At 42.0% G+C, this 21,126-nt stretch overlaps 2 protein-coding genes across 3 annotated transcripts; both read right to left on the reverse strand.

Moving 5' to 3' along the window:
* Positions 1 to 5,347: 5,347 nt before the first annotated feature.
* LOC139414184 (ras-related protein Rab-20-like) lies at positions 5,348 to 8,259 on the reverse strand. Its single transcript, XM_071162071.1, has 2 exons — positions 7,778 to 8,259; positions 5,348 to 6,936 (listed from the first exon to the last, which is right to left on the reverse strand). Exons 1-2 carry the CDS (start codon positions 8,034 to 8,036, stop codon positions 6,368 to 6,370), a joined length of 828 nt encoding a protein of 275 aa, XP_071018172.1. The 5' UTR covers positions 8,037 to 8,259; the 3' UTR covers positions 5,348 to 6,367.
* Positions 8,260 to 8,539: 280 nt separating this feature from the next.
* Positions 8,540 to 20,488, reverse strand: LOC139413132 (cysteinyl-tRNA synthetase 2, mitochondrial). 2 transcript variants are annotated; one of them, XM_071160216.1, is made up of 15 exons: positions 19,911 to 20,488; positions 19,779 to 19,829; positions 19,563 to 19,680; positions 19,389 to 19,460; positions 19,135 to 19,240; positions 18,942 to 19,022; positions 15,723 to 15,852; positions 15,192 to 15,325; positions 14,876 to 14,943; positions 13,025 to 13,091; positions 12,786 to 12,924; positions 12,329 to 12,452; positions 11,969 to 12,067; positions 11,098 to 11,316; positions 8,540 to 9,590 (listed from the first exon to the last, which is right to left on the reverse strand). In XM_071160216.1, the coding sequence occupies exons 1-15, from the start codon at positions 20,156 to 20,158 to the stop codon at positions 9,525 to 9,527; spliced, it is 1,722 nt and encodes a 573-aa protein (XP_071016317.1). In that variant the 5' UTR covers positions 20,159 to 20,488; the 3' UTR covers positions 8,540 to 9,524. The 2 variants fall into 2 exon arrangements, with proteins under 2 accessions (XP_071016317.1, XP_071016318.1); XM_071160217.1 differs by having other exon boundaries at positions 18,951 to 19,022; positions 19,911 to 20,382.
* Positions 20,489 to 21,126: the final 638 nt, after the last annotated feature.

Consider the following 21,126-nt stretch of genomic DNA (forward strand, 5'->3'; position numbering starts at 1 on the left):
AATCAAACTCGATTAGCAGTCGCAGCATACATTTTTCCCGAGGTTTATTGAGGTAAAGCTCTCGCTCTCCTCTATAGCATCTAACTGCGCTTAGGACACTTGTGATTGGCCAGCATGTGCATGCCATACAAAAACTGAGAGAGCCCACTTGGTCAGCAATCAGGGTATCCCAAACTCCCTCCTCCAGGACAACAAGGGGTAGACATTTTTGTTTTTGCCCTAGCACTACACAGTTGATTCAAATAATCAACTAATCATCAAGCTTTGATCATTTTAAATCAGATGTGTAGTGTTAGTGCAAAAATTAAAATGATCCCTTGGGATCCCAAGGACCAAGTTGGGGAAACGCTAGCGCTGCTCATTGGAAGAGGTGCCATAGTATAGTTTTTGTTATATTAATGGAGTGTCAAAGGAGAATCGCAGCCTCTTGCAATTTCGATCTGAATTCGATTAATCGTGCAGCCCTACTATACGGATTGGCAAACATGAATGCTTACTAGTGTAGCGCAAATGCTAACATATTACATCTAGACGTATTCAGCTGCTGTGCAAATGCAAAGACAGTGAGAAGTACAAACAGAAAAAAATTCCACTACAGTGCTATCTATACCCCTTTCCAATCAATTTACACTGACAAACACAATACAAACTTCTTTAGCATGTGTGGGTGAAGAGAAACTTATTGTAGAAAACACACAGCCTTTATGAATACAATACATGGTAAGAGAACAGAAGCATGTGAGTCATACAGTAAGTCAATATTTAAGTCAAGATCAGCCTGCTTTACTTACAGTGGATATAAACAAATGCTAATTAATTACTTAAAAATCATACGTGATTTTCTGGATTTTTGTTTTCGATTCTGTGTACCTATGATAAAAATTACAGACCTCTACATGCTTTGTAAGTAGGAAAACCTGAAATCGGCAGATAATCAAATACTTGTTCTCCCCACTGTATGTATGTATGTATATACAGTGCCTTGCGAAAGTATTCGGCCCCCTTGAACTTTGCGACCTTTTGCCACATTTCAGGCTTCAAACATAAAGATATAAAACTGTATTTTTTTGTGAAGAATCAACAACAAGTGGGACACAATCATGAAGTGGAACAACATTTATTGGATATTTCTAACTTTTTTAACAAATCAAAAACTGAAAAATTGGGCGTGCAAAATTATTCGCCCCCTCTTTGTAGCGACACCTTTTGCTGCGATTACAGCTGTAAGTCGCTTGGGGTATGTCTCTATCAGTTTTGCACATCGAGAGACTGACATTTTTTCCCATTCCTCCTTGCAAAACAGCTCGAGCTCAGTGAGGTTGGATGGAGAGCAATTGCGAACAGCAGTTTTCAGTTCTTTCCACAGATTCTCGATTGGATTCAGGTCTGGACTTTGACTTGGCCATTCTAACACCTGGATATGTTTATTTTTGAACCATTCCATTGTAGATTTTGCTTTATGTTTTGGATCATTGTCTTGTTGGAAGACAAATCTCCGTCCCAGTCTCAGGTCTTTTGCAGACTCCATCAGGTTTTCTTCCAGAATGGTCCTGTATTTGGCTCCATCCATCTTCCCATCAATTTTAACCATCTTCCCTGTCCCTGCTGAAGAAAAGCAAGCCCAAACCATGATGCTGCCACCACCATGTTTGACAGTGGGGATGGTGTGTTCAGTGTGATGAGCTGTGTTGCTTTTACGCCAAACATAACGTTTTGCATTGTTGCCAAAAAGTTCAATTTTGGTTTCATCTGACCAGAGCACCTTCTTCCACATGTTTGGTGTGTCTCCCAGGTGGCTTGTGGCAAACTTTAAACAACACTTTTTATGGATATCTTTAAGAAATGGCTTTCTTCTTGCCACTCTTCCATAAAGGCCAGATTTGTGCAATATACGACTGATTGTTGTCCTATGGACAGAGTCTCCCACCTCAGCTGTAGATCTCTGCAGTTCATCCAGAGTGATCATGGGACTCTTGGCTGCATCTCTGATCAGTCTTCTCCTTGTATGAGCTGAAAGTTTAGAGGGACGGCCAGGTCTTGGTAGATTTGCAGTGGTCTGATACTCCTTCCATTTCAATATTATCGCTTGCACAGTGCTCCTTGGGATGTTTAAAGCTTGGGAAATCTTTTTGTATCCAAATCCGGCTTTAAACTTCTTCACAACAGTATCTTGGACCTGCCTGGTGTGTTCCTTGTTCTTCATGATGCTCTCTGCGCTTTTAACGGACCTCTGAGACTATCACAGTGCAGGTGCATTTATACGGAGACTTGATTACACACAGGTGGATTGTATTTATCATCATTACTCATTTAGGTCAACATTGGATCATTCAGAGATCCTCACTGAACTTCTGGAGAGAGTTTGCTGCACTAAAAGTAAAGGGGCTGAATAATTTTGCACGCCCAATTTTTCAGTTTTTGATTTGTTAAAAAAGTTTGAAATATCCAATAAATGTCGTTCCACTTCATGATTGTGTCCCACTTGTTGTTGATTCTTCACAAAAAAATACAGTTTTATATCTTTATGTTTGAAGCCTGAAATGTGGCAAAAGGTCGCAAAGTTCAAGGGGGCCGAATACTTTCGCAAGGCACTGTATATATATATATGTGTGTGTGTATATGTGTGTTTCAAAGTTTCTTCAAGTGCAGTCACAAAAAACAAAGCGCTATGATGAAACTGGCTCTCATGAGGAGAGCCACAGGAAAGAAAGACCCAGAGTTCTCTCTGCTGCAGAGGATAAGTTCATTAGAGTTACCGCCACCTCAGATTGCATCCCAAAATAAATGCTTCACGGAGTTCAAGTAACAGACACATCTCAAAATCAACTGTTCAGAGGAGACTGCATGAATCAGGACTTCATGGTCGAATTGCTGCAAAGAGACACCTACTAAAAGACACCAATAAGAATAATAGACTTGCTTGGGCCTAGAAACAGACACAATGGACATTAGACCAGTGGAAAGCTGTAATTTGGTCTGATGAGTCCAAATTTGAGATTTTTGTTCCCAACCGCCGTGTCTTTGTGAGACGCAGAGTAAGTGAACTTCAGTTCCCACTGAAGCATGGAGGAGGTGGTGTGATGGTGTGGGGGTGCTTTGCTGGAGACACCGTTGGTGATTTATTTAGAATTCGAGGCACACTTATCACTGCAGAATGCTGTGGTAGCCATGCTGGTTACGCCATCCCATCTGGTTTGCGCTTAGTGGGACTATAATTTCTTTTTCAACAAGATAATGACCCAAAACACACCTCCAGGCTGTGTAAGGGCTATTGACCAATAAGGAGAGTGATGTTGCTTCATCAGATGAACTGGGACCCGTTTCAGAAAGCAGGTTTGGTGAAAACTCAGTTGACTTGAGTTGTCGGTTTCACAAAGCCAGTTCAGCTTAACTCCGAGTCAGTCACTATGGCAACATACTCTGTTAAGCTAACCTGCTCGCTGGCAGGTTTTCAACTAACCCCGAGTTTCTCTTTATCTGAAGCCTGCAGACTGAAGGTGGTGTCAGACATGGCGTGTCCTTTTCTTGAAGAGCCAGTTGATATAGAAGCACAAATACTCTGCATAAATATCAGTCGGGAAGAGGGTGATCAGACTCCGCTTGCATGTTTCACCATTCCCTGATGATTATCTGTTTGAGCGTATCCATTTTTCTGCACAATCGATCATTCATCTGAACAATATTCTCAGCCTTCATATCATTCATATGACACATCGTGGACATGCTGTAAGTACGGAACAGATTCTTTGTGTTTTTTGGGGGAACGGGAGTTTTCCAAACTCAGCGGGGGAAAACACGTCCTCTCACTGTCAACTGCGTTCATTTTCAGCGAACTGAACATGTTTAAATATTTGTATGAACATAAGACTCAACAACTAAGACATAAACTGAAGAAGTTCCACAGACATGTGACTAACAGAAATGGAATAATGTGTCCCTAAACAATGGGGGGGTTCAAAATCAAAAGTAACAGTCAGTATCTGGTGTGGCCACCAGCTGCATTAAGTACTGTAGTGCATCTCCTCCTCATGGACTGCACTAGATTTTCCAGTTCTTGCTGTGCGATGTTACCCCACTCTTCCACCAAGGCACCTGCAAGTTCCTGGACATTTCTGGGGGGAATGGCCCAATCCCTCACCCGCCGATCCAATGGGATTGAGATCCGGGCTCTTCGCTGGCCATGGCAGAACACTGACATTCCAATCAGGAAATCACGCACAGAACGAGCAGTATGGCATTGTCATGCTGGAGGGTCATGTCAGGATGAGTCTGCAGTAAGGGTACCACATGAGGGAGGAGGAAGTCTTCCCTGTAATGCACAGCGTTGAGATTGCCTGCAATGACAAGCTCAGTCCGATGATGCTGTGACACACCGCCCCAGACAACGACGGACCCTTCACCTCGATCCTGCTCCAGAGTACAGGCCTCGGTGTAACGCTCATTCCTTCGACGATAAACGCAACGTGTTTTTCAGAGTCAGTAGAAAGGCCTCTTTAGTGACCTAAGTTTTCATAACTGTGACGTTAATTGCCTACCATCTGTAAGCCGTTTGTGTTTTAACGAACGTTCCACGTGTGTGTATGTTCATTAATTGTTTATGGTTCATTGAACAATGGGAAACAGTGGTTAAACCCTTTACAATGAAGATATGTGAAGGTATTTGGATTTTAACAAACAAACTTTTAAAGACAGAAATGTCCCTTTTTCGGGACTCTTTTTTTGCTGAGTTCATATATAGAACATTTCTGGTCCCAGTCCATCCCAGATTGTCAGGTAGGGAGCTTATTTTAATCAGCTCAAGACACTGAAACAAACACCATCATATGCACGGCACAGTTCTAGACAGACACTCGGGCATGTAAACCTCTTACTAGAACACTTGTTCCAAAGGCAAAGGTGACAGGTGAGTAAAGTGGCCACAATAACAAGTCACTCAGCCCTAGTTGGGATTCTGAACATATTGAGATGTTTATGTTCTAAATTCTCAGATAATCAAAATGTTCAAAGAACATTTAGTAGTGGATGTGTGACAATGTTGTTTAAAATGAAGCACAGTTGTTTGAAATCTCATCAGGGACTCACCAGTACATCAATTCTGTTCGATTTCTTAGTCAATGTGGCAACATAATGTCTTTGGGGTAAAGAGGATATTTTGGTTCTTTGGCCATATTCTTAGTCCTCCATATTCAATGGGAGCTCTCTAAAAACAGTCCCTACACTACACCCTTGTGGTAGCATTTTACACCATATGTTCAATAACAACATGGTGATTTCAAAATTTAAAAAAACATGTTATTCACAGAAAGCTGAAATTCAATAACTATTATTGGAGGTAGAATGGCTTTAATTTAGGCAGATGGTAAACAAAGATAAAGAAATAAAAAGGTGTCTGAAAATGGCAAATGCCACAAAAATCAAGTGAAACTGCATTTTTCTGTCAAGGACAAACAGCTCAGACAAGTGACATTTTTGTGCAACTCAGTCCAAAAATGCCCCAAGATCAGAATTGACTAAAAAAAACATTTAAAAAAAAGTGACATTTCCTTTTTAGTGTGAAACCATAAAATGAAATCTGAACAGCAGTGACAGAATACTGGACTTAATTACAGAATTAGCACATTTTGCCATGTTGCAGAGAGAAAAACGTGAAGTTTTCTAATGCTCTTCCACGCATTTTGTCATCAGGCTAAGAGCAAATTTTGACAAATAGTTTTAAAGCCAATTTCCTACAATTCCACACTTTCGCCATTGGGCAGATTTTTTGTTTTGTTGGTATTTTATAGCGCGTCTCATTTTGTTCACATTTTGCCACGAGGTTAAGATAATTTTGCAGTTTTAAACCTAATTTCCTACAATTCTACACATTTTGGTATCATATGCAACAAAAACATGGGTTAGGGGCATGGGGCACATGCCCAGTGCCTGTTCGGTAATCCGGCCCAGCTCAGTTGAGCTCACTTGATGAGTAATCCCTCTGTATTAAAGTAGAAACAACGTGGGTGTACGTACGTGTACGTCTGTGAAAACCAACCCCTAAAACCAGGGAAGATTCTCAATTGCATACTCCTCGCATCCTCTCTCCATCTCAAAACCTATTGGAGGAGCTGGTCAGAGGGTAGGGACCTCTGGCTTTCTCATTCAATGGGTTATGAGAAGAATACTAGGCGAGAAGAGGCGAGGAGTATACAATTGAGATTCTCCCCAAGACTTCTTCCTTGTCGCCTTCAGCAGGCTCTGGTGTAAAGGTTCCCCAATGTACAGATCTAGGATCAGCTTCCCCTCCCACAATCCTAACCTTACCCATTTGTGGGAAAAATGCAAAATAGACCCAAGATCAGCACCTTGGGGCTACTTCACCCAACTCCGTTCAGCAGCAGCCCCACTTGGTTTGCTTGCTGGACACTGGCCCATAGTCCTCCAGGTCTATGGTGGGTGAGGCCTCGCTCTCCGACCTCATCCTCAGGATGGACGGCAGCACCATTTCGAACAGCGTCTCAAACAACTCGTCCACGTTGGCACCTGTCTTGGCGCTCGTCTCAAAGCACATCCTCTCTGCAGGCGGGCTCAAACGCTCATCCAGCGCCTTGTACCGGAGGATACGCTGGTAGAGCGCCACGGCGTCCTCCTTTCGAACCTCTCGGTTGGCCACGGGGGAGACCGTAGTAGGGGAGGCTGGAGGGATGAGGTGGCAGGCATAGTGCGGTGTGTGAACGGGGAAACCCCCCTCATAGTCATCTTCCACATTGGGGGGGTCAGTAATGTCAGCCTTGTTGCCCACCACGGCGTAGATGCAGTCGTGATTGGCTGTGTCGGTGAGAGACAGGAAGCGCTCCTCCAGCTCGGCCAGGCTCTGCCAGTTGGTCACGTCGTAGGTAAGGATGACAGCGGACGCGCCCCGACAGTACATGGAGCCGAGCCCGTGGAACTGCTCCCGACCTAGTAGTGAAACATTAAGCATGTTTAGATGGTTACAGAGTGTAATGAATCAAGAAGGGAGAGTGAGGTAAGGTAGTCTGCGAAACCTCAACCTTCTGGGTAAAAGACTTGCACGCTAACAACTGCGCCAAGAAACCCATCTCTCTTGCGGGAGTCAATGTGAAGTATTGTTAAATCTGCCACTGAGCAAGGTAGTTAAACCACTGTTCCCGGGCGCCGAAGACGTGGATGTCGATTAAGGCAACCCGCCGCACCTCTCTGATTCAGAGGGGTTGAGCTAAATGCTTTAGACACATTTCAGTTGAAGGCATCCAGTTGTACAACTGACTAGGTATCCCCCTTTCCCTTATATGCGTTTATGAATGCACGGTCGCTCCACAATACATGAGCAGAGCAAACTTTTACCACATATACCCATTTTTATTATGCTGTGGGTATTCCACACACACAAAAGCTACTGGTTGCTGTATTGAATGGAAAAATCCAGTCACTCAAGATAAGAGGTTATCTTCAGTTTAGCTCTGTATGCAAAGTAGGCCTAACTACTGTGACAAGCACTACCTCCACCCATTCTTTCCTCACTGTAAACAAATCCACCCCAAAATTAGCCATAAAATACAAATTCAATAAAAAAAAATCTTGAAACCCTACTGTGAATTTGGAAAATAAATATTGATGCTTGCGTCTGTCAACAAATGACGCTTGATGGGTATAGCCTAATTAGTTGCAATTAGTCTCTGTGCACTTAAACATGCAAAATAAAAGTAAAATTGACACTGCACTTTCCCCATGTGCTATACTAGTACTGGAAATAAAACATTTTATCATATAAAATACCTACCTGCGGTGTCCCAAAGCGATATGTTGTAGGGTCCCCACTGCTTTAAGTAGAACGCACCGCCGACGGTACTAATGGTATCATTGAACTTTTTATCCATGTACCTGTGTAACAGAGAGGTCTTACCAACGTTCATGTCCCCCAATATAACCAGTTTCACGTCGGGCCTCCTCGCCCTTTTCATTTCAGGCATGGTTCTTTTCATTCTCCGCCTAGACACCCGAACAGGCGACACTATCTCAAAAGTGCAATTGACTTTCATTAAAAACGTATTTGATAAAATTGTCAAAGCAATTAAGATTCCCTACTGTTCCAGTCTGTCAGGTGGCCTTCGGTTTTGACATGCATAGAACATGTGTAGGTCTAAAGCGAAAGAATGCATAGGATTTACCACACCAACCGTGCGTCAACTTCTACCCATTTAGCATCCACCGCAGAATAAAAGGCATATGACTCGTTTCTACATGAACGGATATATCAATGAAATTGTGAAACAGCTTGCTCAATGATCAGAGTTCACTCAGAAAATGACAACAGGGGAAACTTGTGCGAACGACTGCTGGACGTTTTAAAGCAGTATCTGACCAACGAGCATGCAGGAACATCAATCAAATAACTGAGATTTGATTGGAAAATGGAAATGTACTCCACCAGTCCAAAGAGGGTTTTCCCTTTATATTCGCATGGGTGTAGCTATTGTATTTGTTGTGCTATATTTGTCTTGTGACCTTTATTTGATACCAATTAAAAAACTGAGAAATCACAAAGGTTGGCATCTTTTTACTTCTATATTTCCACCCCCTCTAATGTGTGTGTGTTGATGAAATCAGTAGCAATTAGTATAATGTAACAACAGAAAGACAAACACTGAACAAAAATATCAGGCAAAATTCACTGGACAACGTTGGAGGCTGCTTATGGTAGAAAATTGAACATTAAATTATCTGGCAACAGCTCTGGTGGATATTCCTGCAGTCAGCATGGCAATAACATGCTCCCTCAAAACTTGAGACGTCTGTGGCATTGTTTTGGGTGACAAAACAGCACCTTTTAAAGTGGCCTTTTGTCCCCAGCACAAGGTGCACCTGTGTAATGACCATGCGGTTTAATCAACTTCTTGAAATGTCACACCTGTCTGGTGGATGGATTATCTTGGCAAAGGTGAAATGCTCACTAACAGGGATGTAAAATAAATGTGTGCACAACATGAGAAAATAAGCTTTCTGTGCATATGAAAAATGTATTTCATTCTCTATTTCAGCTCATGAAACATGGGACCAAGACTTTACATGTTGTATTTATATTTGGTTTTAGTGTGTAATAATTTAAATGGCATTTTGCACAGGAATAATTGGACAATTCTGATTTCAAAAGATTTACACATTTGAGTCATTCCCCTGAAATACATTTTACTTTGAATCAAGTAGCTTAAGGTGAAAAATATTTTACATTAACAATATTTTATATACAATTCTATCAACACTTTATTGCAACCCTAAGTATAATTTGATGACAAAATTATAAATATGCGATAGTATCATTTCCAATGCCAGTGATATAGTCCAACCTGCCCTATGACAAATTCCATTATACCTATCCTTCCGAAGTCTTGAGGAAACAGTCAACAACATCATAGCAGCTCTAACCCACAATTCCATGTCTCCCAGTCTTTGTGGTAGTCCTCAATCTTCATCCAAACCAGGACATACAAAACTCAATCTAAGCTCATTCTATTTGCAATTCTGTTCTATTATTTCTTGTCCTGGCCAGCTGGCCTCTTCAGCGAAATCTCCCACGTGGAGTTGGGGCCTCTGTCCTGAATCCAGAAAAAATAAGAACAACTTGAGTCATAATGAAGGAATGTCACCCAGTTAAACCTCTTCATACTACAAACACAAGTCTTTCAAGCAAGTTATAACAGTATGGTTTATTTTTCAATATCAGTACATAGCTATGCAGGATGTATTTTTAGACACTAGATGGCATAAAGTGTTCAACTTCTTGGATTAGTTTTAGCCTATGGTTTTACTTTTGAGGAAAAATATTTAATGTGTTAAATGTGATTTTTTTCTCTCCATTCAAATATTACTTGCCTAAAGGAAATCTGACAATGAAATGCTGAAAGAGGTCATCCAGTGCTTCCAAAACTGTCTTTACTCATGTCATTCATATTCCATTCACCCAGCTCAATGTAACATTGATAGGTTTAGGCTACTACATCATGAGGTTGCAACAACCTAACCTACATATGTAAGTTTATAACGTATTAACATAGGTGCACAGGCGGTTGAGAGAAAGGTGGCAGTGACATTCAATACCGCCTTGCACACTCCTGCCTGCATCTAGCGGATCTAGGGTGTGATCATTAGTCCAAACATTTGTTCTGTTTTACAACCAAAACAAGAGTTTCTATTGCAGGTCGGTCCATCCCGTTTACTTACGTTTAAGAAAAGTTTTGCAACAGAATTGGCAGAAGGAATACACCCCTGATCACCCGCACACACAGTTCACTTTCATAGCAGCCATATACAAACAGCATCATCACCTTGCTCTATGTATAATTCCTTCTCGCATCTCACCGTTTCTCTTCGCTTGTGCACAACAGCTGTCTGTGACCCAGTGAAAAAAAACTCTCCAAGATAAACTTTCATAACATACCCGCTAACCACTACACACAGCCTACAATTATCACCATATTAGCTCATTTCAGTCAACATAGCTACTAGAAGTAACGAGTTAGTAAACACGCTACAATAAGCTTGGGTGTTATCCAGATTTTTATACTGCTATTCTGCCATTCCGGGATTTACGCTATTACCAGTTTAGCATACAAGGGGGCGCTAAAAATGCAAAAAGTCCATTGGGCGTCTATTAACAAAATGCTAACAAAATTAGCACAAGTAATTTGCACAGTTTCTCTCGTTAATTTTAGCTTGTAAATGTCCACACTTTTGATTGGTAGGATAACGTGTCAGTTAATGTTGCAAGAGCTCTGATATGTTGGAGGACGTCCTCTGGAAGTCGTTATATGGAAAGGGGTGAGAACCATAAGCCTCCTAGGTTTTGTATTGAAGTCAATAAACCCAGAGAACGGAAACTAGCTGTTCTCTGGCTACACTACCTGAGAAAGTGCTGTTGAGGCTACTGTAGACCTTCATTAAAAAAAAAGTGTTTAATCAGTTATTTGGTGTGAAAATATTTAGTATAGATTTATCTAAAGGATAACTTTCTTCATGTTTCACTATTTTTATGAAACTCACTGAGTAGGATCGTCTTCCCCTTCCTCCTTTGAGGAGCCTCCACTGACATACACACGCACTAACCCTTATGTGCACTCCCATAGATGCAAGGTCTTTCCGCAGGGTGTCGCAGGCCTTGAGGAGGGGTAACTTTTCTGAGCATGGACTTGGACTGGCATGGGCGGGCTCTCCAGGGGGCGTGTCTTGCACGGACAAAGCGAAGGCCCGCACATCGCTACGGAAACGAGCCAACTGCTCCACCACGTTCTCTAGGGTCCCCGAAGAATCAACAGAATGAGCCTCCTGAAGATGAAGAGAGGTGAGATATGGAACAAGTAAACCAGTTAGGGTTTATTATGGTCCCTTATGGTCCTGTGTGGCTCAGGTTTGTGGATTCGATTCCCACGGCGGACCAGTACAAAAAATGTATGCACTTATGTAAGTGTCTGCTTACTAAATTACTAATTACTAAAATGTCAAATGTTACGTAAAATGGTTATAATTAACCTGATTTTAGGCCCATAATAGGTGCCATTTTAACCACAGAAAAAAAGTAACTCGCAACAAAAAGACAACATACTACCCCATACTACCAATACTGCTGGCATTTATATCAAAGAGATGTTGGCAATCGTTTATGGACATTTACCATTAAAATGGCGCAGACACACAATCATATGTTGCACTGGAATAAGGCCGGGATTCAATCCAATCAGTGGTAGATCCGTATAATAGAGCTTCTTGATATTTAAATTATATTTCTGATTGAGCCGACATGCTGCATTTACTGTGAATACGGTCTTCGCGAACGAGGGAACATTGCTTTAAAAGGTGCCAAGCCCGATCGGCTTGAACCCCGGTCTTAGTGGTGCGCTGAGTATTTGAGGAGATACACTCCTATTGTGCTATCATAATGTCAGTCAACTATGTGTTACTATGAACTTTAATCTCTGACCTTTCTGTCCAGCAGGTCGACCCCCAGGACCTCAAAGACTTCCCTGATGTAGGCGAGGAAGGCCCCAAACACAGCTGGGCTCCTTGGTGATCTGTCAGGCTACTCAGACAAGGCACAACAAGTAACAGTGAACCATTCACCATACAGTACAAGCCATCCCCTTATGAAACACAGGAAAATCTACATGAGAAATTGTATTATCTTTGTAACAATTCAATGCAATGTGTGAAGGTATGACTTGTGATTATGTTACTCAGGTTAGTTGTGTGTTGACATGCTGAGACGTTGATTTTCTTTGCCTGAAACTGTTCCTCAGAGTGGTACGCCACATTTGTCACGGTTCTCATTTTGACAGGTTACCTTAGTGATGGGCTGAAGATTGCGGTTCCCATGGTAAACAAGGCTCATGATGGCATTAACGACCCTTGGCGTATCAAAGTCATCTGCCAGTGCTCTGACAACGTTTGCTTTGGTTTCAGCTAACCTTGAAAACACAGACGCCAAGGAATTGGTGAAGGTTTATCTGCTTACCTTCTGAAGGACATGGGATGTGGTAGGAAAATTAACTGTTCAACCTGACATATGACAGTTAAACATAGATAAGTGACCCACCTTGTGTAAAATATGCCAGTAAATGTATCTCCCTGACAAATGCGTCATCAGAAACAAAAATGGCAGTAATGTCTCAATGAACTGAGAATGCATGTGACTCCCCTGATGTGATGTTCCTGCACTAGAATGAATTTGTGTGTGTGTATTCAATGCTGTACTACACTACATATAAAGTACAATAGCAGAAAGGAGATGTAGGCCCTACCTTTCCCATAATGCCCCCTCCTCCACAGCAGGGCACTGCAGCTGGCCCCTCATGTAGGCCTGGGCATCATGGGTGAAGGCAGTAATGGTTGCCAGGGAGCTCTGAGCTTCGTTCAAGCTGGCGTCACTGTAGTCGATTGCTGTGAACAAACAAAAGAAAAATGACCTCAGAGCTCAACATCACTTGAGTGAAATGAAAACCAGTTTACCATCATAAAAACAACCAAAAAGGGTTCACACCTGATCTGTATTTGGTCAGAAGGCAGAACATTCGGAATTCATTGGCGGAGTAAGATTCCAGGAAATCCTACAAGTGAGAGAGACGAATACACATGAAGTACATATTACCTCAATTAGGAAGAACGAAGACTTGTTATAAAACAAATGACCTTTTCTATAGTGCAAGCCCGACACCATTTAATAACGTTTATTTACAGTGCCTTGCGAAAGTATTCGGCCCCCTTGAACTTTGCGACCTTTTGCCACATTTCAGGCTTTAAACATAAAGATATAAAACTGTATTTGTTTGTGAAGAATCAACAACAAGTGGGACACAATCATGAAGTGGAACGACATTTATTGGATATTTCAAAATCAAAAACGGAAAAATTGGGCGTGCAAAATTATTCAGCCCCCTTAAGTTAATACTTTGTAGCGCCACCTTTTGCTGCGATTACAGCTGTAAGTCGCTTGGGGTATGTCTCTATCAGTTTTGCACATCGAGAGACTGACATTTTTTCCCATTCCTCCTTGCAAAACAGCTCGAGCTCAGTGAGGTTGGATGGAGAGCAATTGCGAACAGCAGTTTTCAGTTCTTTCCACAGATTCTCGATTGGATTCAGGTCTGGACTTTGACTTGGCCATTCTAACACCTGGATATGTTTATTTTTGAACCATTCCATTGTAGATTTTGCTTTATGTTTTGGATCATTGTCTTGTTGGAAGACAAATCTCCGTCCCAGTCTCAGGTCTTTTGCAGACTCCATCAGGTTTTCTTCCAGAATGGTCCTGTATTTGGCTCCATCCATCTTCCCATCAATTTTAACCATCTTCCCTGTCCCTGCTGAAGAAAAGCAGGCCCAAACCATGATGCTGCCACCACCATGTTTGACAGTGGGGATGGTGTGTTCAGTGTGATGAGCTGTGTTGCTTTTACGCCAAACATAACGTTTTGCATTGTTGCCAAAAAGTTCAATTTTGGTTTCATCTGACCAGAGCACCTTCTTCCACATGTTTGGTGTGTCTCCCAGGTGGCTTGTGGCAAACTTTAAACAACACTTTTTATGGATATCTTTAAGAAATGGCTTTCTTCTTGCCACTCTTCCATAAAGGCCAGATTTGTGCAATATACGACTGATTGTTGTCCTATGGACAGAGTCTCCCACCTCAGCTGTAGATCTCTGCAGTTCATCCAGAGTGATCATGGGACTCTTGGCTGCATCTCTGATCAGTCTTCTCCTTGTATGAGCTGAAAGTTTAGAGGGACGGCCAGGTCTTGGTAGATTTGCAGTGGTCTGATACTCCTTCCATTTCAATATTATCGCTTGCACAGTGCTCCTTGGGATGTTTAAAGCTTGGGAAATCTTTTTGTATCCAAATCCGGCTTTAAACTTCTTCACAACAGTATCTTGGACCTGCCTGGTGTGTTCCTTGTTCTTCATGATGCTCTCTGCGCTTTTAACGGACCTCTGAGACTATCACAGTGCAGGTGCATTTATACGGAGACTTGATTACACACAGGTGGATTGTATTTATCATCATTACTCATTTAGGTCAACATTGGATCATTCAGAGATCCTCACTGAACTTCTGGAGAGAGTTTGCTGCACTGAAAGTAAAGGGGCTGAATAATTTTGCACGCCCAATTTTTCAGTTTTTGATTTGTTAAAAAAGTTTGAAATATCCAATAAATGTCGTTCCACTTCATGATTGTGTCCCACTTGTTGTTGATTCTTCACAAAAAAATACAGTTTTATATCTTTATGTTTGAAGCCTGAAATGTGGCAAAAGGTCGCAAAGTTCAAGGGGGCCGAATACTTTCGCAAGGCACTGTATTTAAAAGTAGTAATGTACTGTAGATCAACACTTTACCTTTATCGTTATATAATTATTCAAGGACTTTGACATTTTCTCAGCACTTCCTTTAAGATGTAAATGTCCTGCAAAAGAAAATAAAGTCAAAGTAGAAATGCAGATATGAATCATCTCCTTTTGCCATTCTCCAACATTAGCCATGGAGGACGTAAGTAAAGCATAATCCATGTAAGTGGACATCACAGTCATGTTTATTATCTTTCAAACTAAATAATACCGACTTGGACATGTACAATAAGAAACAATCCTTTTCGTTTGCTACGGTGTGCCCTACTGAATACGACCTACGTGTCACAAGACTGTGGAGTCCTACCTGAGTGCAGGAAGTAGTTCCCCCACTGGCCACACTGGTGGTAGGCCTCACACTGGGCGATCTCATTCTCATGGTGAGGGAAGGCCAAATCGATGCCCCCAGAGTGAATGTCCAGCTGACTTCCAAACACAGAGCTGGAGACCAGAGAGGTGAAAGTAAATCTTCAGAAACTGATCTATATGCATTCCCATATACTTTCGGCCCAAAGATACAGACATCAGGGGGATCATTTAACTCCATACAGTGAACGCCCAACATATAAATTACATGGTGATAATAAAATGCATATTTTATCAGATTAACAGAAGCCATGGTAGGTAGGCAAATATTTCTTAAGTTGAAAACAAAAGCAAATACATGATGATGACCTAAAATAGCCTGATTCCATATCTGTTTGTGTTGTCTTGCCAACTCCAGAGGTCATTTTCATTGGCAAGACAGCACAAGCAGATCTGGTACTATGTTAATCCTAAACGATGAATATAGGGTTATTCTTCAATAACCAAGGGTTAGTAAAAATGAGGTTGGCACCTGGCAATGGTGGAGCATTCGATGTGCCAGCCGGGTCTTCCCTTGCCCCAGGGAGACTCCCAGGAGGGCTCCTGCGGCTTGGAAGCCTTCCACAGGGCAAAATCTCGGCTGTCCCGTTTCTCTCTGTCCCCTAGGAAACAGTATGTTAAAGCTTAGTTCCAACCCAAAACATGTATCAGTTAGTCAAATCATTTCCTTGCCTATGGTTTTAAAAAAGCATACTGTAGTCTTCCAAACACAAAGGAAGTACAATCTAAGATAGATGCCCTCAAACTCACTCAAATTATCAAGGAGGCTAGGAAACACTGTCACCACCGACAAATCCATAATAATCATCTCTCTGCGGCTGGCCATGCATTCCTTCTGGCTACCCCAACCGCAGCAAACAGCTCCGCACCCCCTGCAGCAATTTGTCCAAGCCTCCACAGCTTCTCCTTCACCCAAATCCAGATAGCAGATGTTCTGAAAGTGCTTCAAAACCTGGACCCGTACATATCAGCTGGGCTAGACAATCTGGACCCTCTCTTTCTAAAATTATCCGCCGCCATTGTTGCAACCCCTATTACTGGTCTGTTCAACCTCTCTTTCGTATCGCTCGAGGTTCTTAAAGATTGGAAAGCTGCCGCGGTCATCCCCCTCTTCAAAAAGGGGGAGAAACTCTAGACTAGAGGTCACCGATTATGATTTTTCAACGGCGATACCGATTATTGGGGGGCCAAAAAAGCCGATACCGATTAATCGGACGGTTTTTATTTATTTATTTGTAATAATGACAATTACAACAATACTGAATGAACACTTATTTTAACTTAATATAATACATCCATAAAATAAATTTAGCCTCAAGTAAATAATGAAACATGTTCAATTTGGTTTAAATAATGCAAAAACAAAGTGTTGGAGAAGAAAGTAAAAGTGCAATATGTGCTATGTAAGAAAGCTAACGTTTCAGTTCCTTGCTCAGAACATGAGAACATATGAAAGCTGGTGGTTCCTCTTCAATATTCCCAGGTAAGAAGTTTTAGGTTGTAGTTATTATAGGAATTATAGGACTATTTCCCTCTATACCATTTGTATTTCATTAACCTTTGACTATTAGATGTTCTTATAGGCACTTTAGTATTGCCAGTTTAACAGTATAGCTTCCGTCCCTCTCCTCGCTCCTCCCTGGGCTCGTACCAGCAACACAATGACAACAGCCACCATCGAAGCAGCGTTACCCATGCAGAGCAAGGGGAACAACTACTATAAGGCTCAGAGCGAGTGATGTTTAAAACACTATTAGCGCGCGCTAACTAGCTAGCCATTTCACTTTGGTTACACCAGCCTCATCTCGGGAGTTGATAGGCTTGAAGTCATAAACAGCGCAATGCTTGACGCACAACGAAGAGCTGCTGGAAAAACGCACGAAAGTGCTGTTTGAATGAATGTTTACGCGCCTGCTTCTGCCTACCACTGCTCAGTCAGATACTTAGATACTTGTATGCTCAGTCAGATTATATGCAATGCAGGACACGCTAGATAATATCTAGTAATATCATCAACCATGTGTAGTTAACTAGTGATTATGATTGATTGTTTTTTATAAGATAAGTTTAATGCCAGCTAGCAACGTACCTTGGCTTACTGCATTCGCGTAACAGGCAGTCTCCCTGTGGTGTGCAACGAGAGAGAGGCAGGTCGTTATTGCGTTGGACTAGTTAACTGTAAGGTTGCAAGATTGGGTCCCCCGAGCTGACAAGGTGAAAATCTGTCGTTCTGCCCCTGAACGAGGCAGTTAACCCACCGTTCCTGGGCCATCATTGAAAATAATAATGTGTTCTTAACTAACTTGCCTAGTTAAATAAAGGTATAAAAATAAAAATCGGCGCCCAAAAATACCAATTACCGATTGTTATGAAAACTTGAAATCGACCCTAATTAATCGTCCATTCCGATTATTTGGTCGACCTCTACTCTAGACCCAAACTATTACAGACCTATATCCATCCTGCCCTGCCTTTCCAAAGTCTTTGAAAAGGCAAGTGAACAATCAGATCACTGACCATTTCGAATCCCACCGTACCTTTTACGCTGTGCAATCCAGTTTCCGAGCTGGTCACAGGTGCACCTCAGCCACGTTCAAGGTACTAAACAATATCATAACCGCCAACGATAAAAGATAGTACTGTGCAGCCATCTTCATCGACCCGGCCAAGGCTTTCGACTCTGTCAATCACCATATTCTTATCGGCAAACTCAACAGCCTTGGTTTCTCAAATGACTGCTTCGCCTAGTTCACCAACTACTTCTCTGACAGAGTTCAGTGTGTCAAATCGGAGGGCCTGTTGTCCGGACCTCTGGCAGTCTCTATGGGGGTACCACATGGTACAATTCTCCGGCTGACCCTTTTTTCTGTATATATCAATGATATCGCTCTTGCTGCGGGTGATTCCTTGATCCACCTTTACGCAGAAGACAACATTATGTATACATCTGGCCCTTCTTTGGACACCGTGTTAACAAACCTCCGAGCTTCAATGCCAAACAACACTCCTTCCGTGGCCTCCAACTGCTCTTAAACGCTGGTAAAACTACATGCATGCTATTCAACCGTTCGCTGCCCGCACCTGCCTGCCCGACAAGCATCACTACTCTGGACAGTTCTGACTTAGAATATGTGGACAAATACAAATACCTAGGTGTCTGGCTAGACTGTAAACTCTCCTTCCAGACTCAATGCCTCTTTGGCTGCCTTTCCTTCCAGTTCTCTGCTGCCAATGACTGGAACGAATTGCAAAAAAAACACAAAAAAAGTTGGAGACATATCTCCCTCACTAACTTTAAGCATCAGCTATCTGAGCAGCTCACAGATCGCTGCAGCTGTACACAGCCGATCTGTAAATAGCCCATCCATTTCTACTTGCATATCATCATCTGCACATCTATCACTCCAGTGATAATTTGCTAAATTGTAATTACTTCGCTACTATGGCCTATTTATTGCCTTACCTCCTTACTCCATTTGCACACACTCTATATAGCTTTTTCTATAGTTATTGAATGTACTTTTGTTTATCCCATGTGTAACTCTGTTATTTTTTGTCGAACTGCTTTGCTTTATCTTGGCCAGGTTGCAGTTGTAAATGAGAGCTTGTTCTCAACTGGCCTACCTGGTTAAATATTTTTTTTTTTAAGTATGACAAAAACATGTCACAATGAAGTGATGTAAACACGTACCAGGCTCACCAGTTGCATCTCCAGCACCCATAAGCTTGCCGTAACGGTCCCCGATGGACCCGATATCGAAATACACGTCCCCTGCAGCAGAATGAACACCCGGAATTCAGATCCTGCAACTATTTGCAAACTGATCTTGGCTTGAGAAAGTAACAACGAGAATGTATCAACAACGACATATAGACAGACATACCTTGTTTTGTGGCATAGGCGTGTTCATTTCTGATGATGCCCTCAATGAAAGCCACGATTTGAGGTATATTCTCAGTGACCCTCAAGTACACAGCAGGAGGAAGAACCTTGAAAAATATAAAGAAACATGCATATCTTTGACAACATATCAAATATATGTGCAGTAATTAATGTATGCAGGGTAAGTACTATATAATACACAGCTAACAAAAGCTCAAATGTTTTCCACCCAGCAAACAGTACATACTCACACACCTTCAGGGCTAACATGTCATTTTTAAATTCCTCCTCGTACATTCTGGCCAGGACTGTTGGAGATATGCTTTTCTGCAATGACATCAAAAATATAATCAAAGTATGAAAATTACATCAATATCATCAGCACAACAGCATCTCAATTATAGGGGCTGCATTGGATAATAAGCCTACCTCCAAAGCTCTTCTAATGATTTTATCATCGATGTCAGTGATGACCATGACATGAATGACATTGATGCCAAAGACCCTGGATAGAACCCTCTGGATGATGTCAAATCTGACATAGGAACTATGAGAGAGATTAAAGTTCAGCCGTTTCAGTACAGCAAAATCAACTTATGACATTTACTTTTGTATCATTGAAAATATACTTTGAGAGTGGGTTACCATGCATGCCCCAGGTGAGCATGGTCGTAGACAGTGGGTCCACAGCTATACCTGCAGTAACAGTACAAATAGTTACTACCGTCAATAACCGGTCAGCAGCAGTAGCTATATGAAATCCCATGTTTTCCATACCAAGTAGCAAATCCTTCCTGCGCCAATACCAGTGGTTCTTTCTGTTTGGTGAGGCTGTTGTAGGTCTTCAACCCCGTGTCGTATCCTGTTGGTCGAGTCCATTTCTTCCCCACCCCTGTACATGATGCACTGGGTCTGAAGATCAGTTTGCTTGGTGACACTAACGTTTGCCGAGTGTCCTTTGAGAAAGCATACCTGCTTCTTAATTTCAATAGAAGCGGCCTACATATTGTTATGCAGGGCCACATGGTTACAACTGAGTGCAAAAGAATAGGATGTACCTGGCGACGGAGCCACTCTTCCAGTCTCTCGTGTCAAGTGTGACAGACAAGTAGCTACCTAGCTTGACAGTTCTCAATAAAGCTAAATAATGTAGATTAGCAGGCAACTCAACTGCCACTTCCAAATGTGTCGTTAATTCGTCCGTTGTGCCTGATCGCTACCTCGACATGCTTCAATATTTGATTGTAAAGTGCACGTGCATAAACCGAATCTTGAAAGCTGCTGTACTCGGCGTAACAAAGTTGCATCCCGTTCACAACTAGCCTTGTACCACACATCTAGATCTCGCGAGTTCTTTTTCTTCTTCTGCGATACAATGGTGGTCCGCAAACCAACGTTAAAGGTGCATGTCGCCACCTACTGTGCTGGAGTGTGTCGTCATTCACGGTTTGTAACGTTTCTAAATCCTCCTACCTAACGCAGAACTTCTGAGAAGATAAAAAAAATAGCACTACTAACTTCTAATACACCCTTCCCTCATCCACAAAATCCTTTCCCAACCCGTCCAACCTGAATGACCCTACACTTCATACCAACCCTCTCTTCAACATACTTACAAAAATATAACAACACACTTGCTGTGGACTGGGGACAGCAAGGAGTCACCAAGAGTCTTGGTGGTTCCAAACTTCTTCCATTTAAGAATTACGGAGGCTACTGTGTTCTTGGGTATCTTTAATGCTGCAGAATTTATTTGGTACCCTTCCCCAGATCTGTGCCTCAACACAATCCTGTCTCAGAGCTCTACAGACAATTCCTTTTGACCTTGTGGCTTGGTTTTTGCTCTGACATGCACTGTCAACAGTGGGACCTTATATAGGTAGGTGTGTGCCTTTCCATTTTTTTTTTAGAAAAAAAAGAAAAACATTTAACCTTTATTTAACTAGGCAAGTCAATCAAGGTCAAATGACGGCCTACACACCGTCCAAACCCA

Source organism: Oncorhynchus clarkii, chromosome 7, assembly GCF_045791955.1.
Source record: "Oncorhynchus clarkii lewisi isolate Uvic-CL-2024 chromosome 7, UVic_Ocla_1.0, whole genome shotgun sequence".
NCBI classification, from domain to species: Eukaryota; Metazoa; Chordata; class Actinopteri; order Salmoniformes; family Salmonidae; genus Oncorhynchus; species Oncorhynchus clarkii.

Excerpts from the sequence above, each read along its gene's own strand:
- LOC139414184 (XM_071162071.1), bottom strand. The coding sequence starts at position 8,036 with ATGAAAGTCAATTGCACTTTTGAGATAGTGTCGCCTGTTCGGGTGTCT. Across the intron at positions 6,937-7,777 it reads ATCGCTTTGGGACACCGCAG|GTCGGGAGCAGTTCCACGGG; the intron begins GTAGGTATTTTA and ends TTTCACTACTAG.
- LOC139413132 (XM_071160216.1), bottom strand. The coding sequence starts at position 20,158 with ATGTGGCCCTGCATAACAATATGTAGGCCGCTTCTATTGAAATTAAGA. Across the intron at positions 19,681-19,778 it reads GCTCACCTGGGGCATGCATG|TTCCTATGTCAGATTTGACA; the intron begins GTAACCCACTCT and ends TCTCTCTCATAG. Across the intron at positions 12,068-12,328 it reads ATCTTCAGCCCATCACTAAG|CCTGACAGATCACCAAGGAG; the intron begins GTAACCTGTCAA and ends TTGTCTGAGTAG.